Here is an 8058-nt window from a genome sequence, read left to right as displayed (position 1 = left end):
GTTGACCCGCCCATAAACTGGTTAAAAATGCTATAGGTATGGTTCGAACTTGCAACCTAACAAAACAAGTACAATCTTTTACCAACTAGGTTAATGACACTTTATATTATAAATTCAACATCAAATTTGATGAACACGGTACATTTTAACAATATAAGTTCAACTTTTTAACTAATATATATATATATATATATATATATATATATATATATATATATATATATATATATATATATAATGATGCTTAATTTTTAAAGTGTCCGGATTGTCAGATCGAGAATTGTGATTAATTTGGATATATATGTGATAGTAAATAGATACTTGGGTTGGATTGTGGGTTGACCCGCTCATAAATTTAAAACGGTTAAAAATAAAATTAAAAATGCTATAGGTATTTTTACCGTAATATTTTTTTCACAATTTTTTATAATATTACTCGTGTAATTGCACGGGATACATGCTAATTTTCCTAAACATAGGAATTGAGATTAAATTATAATTTTATAATTTTATAATTTTCCCAAACATAAGAATTTAATTATAATTCAATGTCAATTCTCATAGAATTAAAATTGAAAAATTAGAATTTCAATATCAATTTCAATTCCAAACATATCCTAATAGATTATAGAATTAATTATTAAATATATGATGAATAGTATGATCATTAGATAAAAAATATAAAAAAAAGTATACGCATTAATACAAAAAGGGAAATTTGAGGAAATGACCCTTCAGATGGGCGTAATATGGTGCGGGTCCATAATTTTAATAGCGCTGATGACCTTTTTTTTTTCTAACGAAAATGTCTCTATTGCGTCACGCATCCTCAGGTTGCGTGACGCAATTTTTTATTTTTTTATTTTTCAAAAAATTTTAATTATGAAATTTTTTGGAGGAAAATGCCCCAATTGGGTCACGCAACCCCCGCTGCGTTACGCAATCGCGTCATGCAACTCCAGTTGCGTCACGCAATCCCAGGTGAGTCACGCAACCGCGAGACAAAAAAAAATTGAAAAAAAAAATCGGTTACGTTACACAAGTGTATAATTGTCATTAAAAAAAAAGGTCATCAACGCTATTAAAATTATGGGCCGCTTCGTAATTATGCTCTGGAGCGTCATTTTCTCAAATTTCCCATACAAATAAGTATTATGAAAAACATGTAATAGTTTTCTCTTTTGATCTTCCAAGTGATCCAGCGATGTCTTCACTCCCATGGTCACGAATGAAATCCTCTAGACGACCCACATCCACACCCATACTCACACTAGCTAGTTTCTCTCTCACTCACTTCCATCCTATCCGTTACTCGGAAAGAAATGACGCGGTTTGAAATATTCTACAATTTCTCTAACTAGGGTTTACAAATACAAGTAAGTTGTTTCCTACCAATTTACTCGCGATTCAACATTCTATTATTGATCCTCCCTCAAACTGGAAAAGAATCAAACAAACAAACAAACTTCAATTATTTTTCTAATTCATCTATACCCAAACAAACAAGCAATCCATTCCTTTTTTTAATCTTAACTATGTCTGACAATCTTCCGTTAGGAATTGCTAATTCCGAAATCCAAGAGTTTATAAAGTAAAGTTTTTGTTCTCGAATCGAATTGAAATGATCAAGGGACGCGAACTGAATTTCACTTTTCATTACTCATAAATCTAATTTGTGTTTGCAGAGGAATCGGCGTCGCTAAACTTCTGCAGAGAAATTTAGAGCCGACAGATCGACAACTTGTGAGTAGCTAGCTTCCTTTTAAAGATGTTTTTTTTTGTACTATAGTGCCTTTATGTTACTTGTTGAGTATCTTCATCAAGGTTTAACTATTGAGGTACTTTATTGTGCTTGATTTTCTTGATTCAATATTTGTTTTTATTGAACTATGTTATCCATCCATGCTTTGGAGATCCTCTTTGCTGTTTAAGTACTTTCCAACTAATTTGTTTTGCTCAGATCTGTCCTACTATTTTGTTTAACACTTGTGCTTCTTTGGCCCCCACTCTGTTTGATACTCTGAGATCCCAAAAGCCAAATGAAATTCTTACTAAAAATACCCTATACAAGATAAAAGATAAGATAAAAGATAGAGGATAAAAATAATGAACACGAGATATAACGAGGTTCAGTCAACAAATGCCTACATCATCTTTAGGGAGTCGTCCATCTTATATATTTTTCATGAATTAATGGTCCAAGTAACTCTAGGTTTACAACATCTATATTTATAAGAGTATATCAAAAGTCATTAAGACTAAACTATTACTCCTAATCTTATTAAAAACTTGAAACCTTTACAATTTATCTAATCAAATATGAGTCAAAAACCTAACAGAAATCTATAAGCTATTAAGGAAATTAAAAAAGTGCCCACACATCATGATATATCTGCAGTAAAAGTCCTCATCAAGGTGGATTTAACATCTCCCTGCATGTCTGTATCTGATGCTTGGAATATCCTTATCAGCTCAAGCATGTTCATGATGTAGTTCTTTGGCTGCATTCTGTTCTTTCAATGTCTGATTTTTTATTTTATTTTATGCCTTCTCCAAAGTACAATTTAGATAGTTTTTTTTTATACATATAGTAGTTTTTCTTTCCTTTGGGATATGCTAATTTCTTGAACCTTGTGTTCTTGTATAGATAGATACAAGAATCTGATAAAACTTCATTAGTGAACTTTAAGAAATGATAACTTCAGGATGTGTTGTCTTCCTCACACGTCTTGTTTTATATGTTTGAATCTAATCTGCTCCATTTGTAATTTTGCATTATCTACTGATTCATTAAAAGTTTGAGATTTTTTTCATATATCTTGTTATGTTCACGGATACGGGTACTATCGAATACGATACGGATACAGGGATACGGTAAATTTTGAAAATATAGGATACGATACATTTAAGATACGCAAATTATATGTATAATATTTATATAAATTTAATATTGAAATAAATAAAAATATAAACACATTCATTTTTCATAATATCCATTACAATGGATGTTTAGGAAAGGGAGAAAGTAAGAAAAGAATTACGTTTTAAAAAAGTTTTAATTAAGTCAAATATTGATGTCCTTCAAATTTTCTTTTTTATTTATTTTTACCCAAAACATATACAAGCCATATCCAAACCGTATCGGATTGGTCAACCCTACGAAAAGTCAATGATACGTGTTTTGCCGTATCCGATATTCCAAATTTCGTTTTTGAAGTATCCGTGCAACACAGGTTTTAGATTAGTGACATGCAAATAATCACTTTATCTGTATTTGACATTTCTTGTATGCAGGGCGGAGCATTTAACGGATTAATCCGAAATACTAATTTGGATTAACTATTTCGAATTGGATTGAGTTCGGATTCAATTAAATTCGGATTGGATTGGATTGGATTATGATTTTATTCAAATAAACATATATTTTCCAATTCTTTTTTTATTAGATTATATTTCACCAAAATCTATTATTGTTTTCAACTCTCTTTTTTTATAATAATCAGGTAGGTCATATTTTTTTTTGTAACCATTAAATTTATATTTAGTCAATAAAAATGTTTTAAGTTAAAAACTTAATTCATTCATTCTATTAACAAATTAGAGGTCTATTATTAGTACAAGTAAATAAAATAAATTTAGAATTACTATTGCATAAATAAAATACTATTATAAATAAAAAAATATAATAAAATGTATTATTAAAAATTTTAAATATAACAATAATTTTATTTTTTTGAATTAAGTGGTTTATAAAAAAGGTAAAGTGAACGTATTAAACATTAATTAGCAAAAAGGAAGTAAAATAAATAAACTTATTAAGGAATGAGATAAAAAAATGTTAAATTGTATTATTCAAACCATACCCAATCCTATCCAAATCTAATATATATTAATCAATATAATAGTTTGGATTACGAAATTGATAAATATAATTTGGATTTAATTTATTTAATATGGAAATGATAAAAGAGATTGGGATTTAACCATTTGCTCACTCTTACTTGTATGTGTAGATAACAAAGGAATTTGAGAAGCAGCTGAAATATTTGAGGAATGGAAAATGGTAAGATTCACATTTCATTGTTCATAGGTTGGATCTTCTAGTTTTACTGTTGTATTTCCCCTGACAAGGGAGGGAAAGATGGCTGGAAAAAATACAAAGCCTTGTCTTTCTGGTAAAGTCAGTTTAAAACCTATCTCGCATTGGAAACTTAAGAGAAAATGGTGCTTTCTTGTCTCATATTTTTTTACATTATTTCTGAAAAGTTAAGTGATAGAACCTCTCTTTTAAGTGGAAAATTATTTTGAGGGATTTATATGAAAATCTCATTAGCTTGATGGAAAGTTATTTGATTGAAAAATTGATTTGAAAAATATCGGCGTCAAGCCAACTAGAACAGGAGAAAAGTTATAACTAGGGATTTATTTGTATTGTTTGACATTTCCTGAAAATCCAATTTGACAATGAATATTATTAGGTATATATATGTTATGCCTTCTCTGATTCATCCATAAGATATCTCAAGTCAGACACTATCATACAGCTAACATATGCTTGAAATTCAATGCAGCTCTTCTGGTGTTAGCATCTCTTCTGAACCAACATACTTGGAATTACATTTCTCATGTAATGTTTTGGAAATAGTATGGACTGGAGAATCCATAAAAGGTGAAGGGAATAGCTCTATTTTAGTAACTTTACGTGATCCTCGAACTGGAAAAGTTGTCAAGATGGGACCAGAAGCCTCAGCCAAAGTGGAAATATTTATCCTAAGAGGGAGCTTTGAGAGTGATGATTGGACAGAAGAAGAGTTCAGCCAAAATATTTTAAGGGAAATGAATGGGAAAAAAATCCTCAAGGGCAATGCTTGTCTTGAACTAAAAGAAGGCATAGGAGCCTTAGACGATCTCTCTATTCTGCATAATAAGATTTGGAAGCGGGTAACTAAGCTAAGGCTTGGAGCAAGACTCATGGATAGTTTTCAAAATATCAGAGTAAAAGAAGCAAAGACACAAACTTTCACTATGAAAGACAAAAGGATGAAAGGTCAGTGTGGATTCTGCTTCATATGTGAAAAGATCTTTATTATAATATTTATTTCTAAATTGGATCAACATGATACCAGAAATATAGTTTTATCATTCCTAACCTCCATAGGGAAGGTGCAGGTCTTTAAGAATTTATTGGAACTCATTTTAGGTTGCATCTATGAACTATGAGCAAACCACTTAAATAGCTAATTGAGCTCTATTACAAACTCATCGTCTTATGCAAGTATTATCTTAGGGCACATGACTGCATAGTTGATTTTTTTTTTTGTATATATTCATAACATGTATTAAAGTAAATCAATTCAAGAGTTCAATATATATTCCTATTTGTTTTGTAAAACTTTCATGGTATGAGAGTCCATACCTTTGAAAATTGCAGGCTCCCTAATAGAAACCAGTTATTCTTTTAGTTTCATTGGGATTGAACCACAACCACAAAATTACTAAACTGGGCTTATTGTGCATATGCAGCTGATATGGTGAAGGGCGCAGTAGTAGTATCTCTTATGGATAATGTATGGTGCCTAAAAAACATTAGACAACATAGACCTATTGTTGACCGTTTGACGGAAAGAGGCATAAAAACTATAAAAGATTTTCTGAGTCTATATTTTGTGCACTCTGAAGAGCTCAGGGAGGTAAGAGCTAACTGTTATACTTGTTAAGTGTCTTATAGCATGCAATTTCGTTTTAGCATTGGTTGGTTGGATATATGCAGATTCTTGGGCGTGTCTGGACTGAAAGGAAATTGAAGGCAACGATAGATCATTGTCTTAAATGCAAGAAGCTTGAGAAAAGGTACTTGGCCCCACACCCAAATGATTCTGAGGAGAACTATGGAGTAGTTTATACGGAGGTATTTAATGTTTTGGGGATCTTCAAGGGAAGCCAATTCATTCCTTTTGATAAGCTCTCTGAAACACTTAAGGCATGCTTCTCCCAATAAACTCTCTCTTGTTCTTCTTCTTTTTTAAATTAATTTATTTGTATTTTCCAGTTTTACCCATTTCTAAGTATAATTCTATTTGGATGTCAGTGTAATGCACGCAACCGTGTCAAAGATGCTTTTGATAACAAGGAAGAAGAGGCAGTTGTCTGGGATGAAACTATATATCCTCTAGTTTCACCTACTGCTATAACTTGTGCTTCTTCTAATGAACCTTTTTCTTCTTATTCCATGATGGATGATGATGTTGCTTCTGGAGCAACAATTGGAACTGAAGCTATATATCCTCTAGTTTCACCTACTGCTATAACTTGTGCTTCTTCTAATGAACCTTTTTCTTCTTATTCCATGATGGATGATGATGTTGCTTCTGGAGCAACAATTGGAACTGAAGCTATATATCCTCTAGTTTCACCTACTGCTATAACTTGTGCTTCTTCTAATGAACCTTTTTCTTCTTATTCCATGATGGATGATGATGTTGCTTCTGGAGCAACAATTGGAACTGAAGCTATATATCCTCTAGTTTCACCTACTGCTATAACTTGTGCTTCTTCTAATGAACCTTTTTCTTCTTATTCCATGATTGATGATGATGTTGCTTCTGAAGCAACAATTGGAACAGATGTCTTCAGTTGGGGAGAGGAAGGTGAAGTAGATAGAAATGCTTCAGTTATGGATAAGATCCCTCTGTTCAGTTCACATGGCTTGGAAAATGGACATGATCCTACTACAGGGGGAGAAATCTTCTCCCCTGATGACCATGGGTATGCAATGTTCGAAAATGATCCCAATAATATCCTTCTGCTATCAGTCATGATGAATATGAATCGATTTAACTAGAATTGTGTCCTTCGAATACCATCATTTAATAACGAGGATGAACTCTATCTTTAGTAGTGGACCGCAATGCCCATTAAATAGCCGAGCCGGTGATAGTTCATGGGTTCTCCTACAAAATCCAGGTATCCATCACATGGAGTTCCTTCGGTTTTCTGGTTGATAGAAACAGTTGATTTATGAAAAAAAAAAAAAAAAATTCTGTTTGTGGAATTCATATTTTATAATTTTCACTGTAATGTATACTTTGAGTTTGTTTGATGTTGGTCATTTGAGTTTTTTTTTTTTGTTTTTTTTTTTTTTTTTTTTTTGAGTTTTGTCTAAAAAAAACTTGTTTAAAAAAGAAAAAAAAAATTGTTTATTGAGTTTTTAATTGGTTGAATTAATATAATATTTTGGAATGATAATAGTCATTTGGTTTATGAATGTTATTTGTATATATATATATATATTGGTTTGACTGAACAAGTTTTGGTTGCGTACAAAACAATCAGCTTATTTTGTACATTTTATATGGGTAATATCGAAAGTTAAATGGAAACTCTTGGTTTTCACTTTCAAGAAAAACTTAGAGTTATTTGGAAAGCTTTCGGTTTCAAAATACCGAGAGATATTTGGGAAATCTTTCGATTTTTCTTGAAAGAGAAAAGTCGAGAGTTTTCCAAATACCTCTCAGGTTTATTTGAAAAGGAAAAACCAAGAGTTAATTAGAAAGTTTTTGGTTTTTCTTGAAAGGGAAAAACCGAGAGTTTTTCATATACCTCTCGGGTTTATTTGAAAAAGAAAAATTGAGAGTTATTTAGAAAGCTTTCGGTTTTTCTTAAAGGAGAAAAACTGAGAGTTATAAGGAAAACTCCTGGTTTTTCTCTTTCAAAAAAAATCGAAAGTTTTATAAATAATTCTTGGGTTTTCTCTCTGGTATCTAAACTGAAAAGTTTACGATATCTCTTGGTAAACACTCAATTATATTTACCAAAAGTGGCAATACCGACGAATGGCGAGAGTTTCCGAAACTTTCGGTATTAGGTCTATACCGAGAGATATAGGGTCATTATCGAGAGATTTTACTCTCGATTTTGACTCATTTTTCACCAGTGATATCTCTAATAAACTTTTCAACAATGATATTAGAGCTAAGTTGCATAAAATTATTGTATATATTAATTGTTAATTTTGATACAATAATCGATAATAAAAATCTTGTTAAACTTTTGATTTGT

At 31.1% G+C, this 8058-nt stretch overlaps 1 protein-coding gene across 1 annotated transcript; it reads left to right on the top strand.

Moving 5' to 3' along the window:
• Positions 1 to 1356: 1356 nt before the first annotated feature.
• On the top strand, positions 1357 to 7108 carry LOC124914328 (calmodulin-binding protein 60 A-like). The gene is made up of 7 exons (XM_047454849.1): positions 1357 to 1379; positions 1683 to 1743; positions 4014 to 4063; positions 4572 to 5047; positions 5524 to 5690; positions 5771 to 5980; positions 6089 to 7108. Exons 4-7 carry the CDS (start codon positions 4732 to 4734, stop codon positions 6839 to 6841), a joined length of 1446 nt encoding a protein of 481 aa, XP_047310805.1. The 5' UTR covers positions 1357 to 1379; positions 1683 to 1743; positions 4014 to 4063; positions 4572 to 4731; the 3' UTR covers positions 6842 to 7108.
• The last annotated feature ends 950 nt before the right edge of the window (positions 7109 to 8058 follow it).

Source organism: Impatiens glandulifera, chromosome 1 (assembly GCF_907164915.1).
Source record: "Impatiens glandulifera chromosome 1, dImpGla2.1, whole genome shotgun sequence".
Classification (NCBI taxonomy): domain Eukaryota; kingdom Viridiplantae; phylum Streptophyta; class Magnoliopsida; order Ericales; family Balsaminaceae; genus Impatiens; species Impatiens glandulifera.
This window is presented reverse-complemented; position numbering and strand designations above follow the sequence as displayed.

Bases quoted from the DNA above. Each gene is read 5' to 3' on its own strand.
- LOC124914328 (XM_047454849.1), top strand. From the start codon at position 4,732: ATGGGACCAGAAGCCTCAGCCAAAGTGGAAATATTTATCCTAAGAGGG. The intron at 5,048-5,523 runs GTCAGTGTGGAT...GTGCATATGCAG, and splicing joins GAAAGACAAAAGGATGAAAG to CTGATATGGTGAAGGGCGCA. The intron at 5,691-5,770 runs GTAAGAGCTAAC...GGATATATGCAG, and splicing joins ACTCTGAAGAGCTCAGGGAG to ATTCTTGGGCGTGTCTGGAC.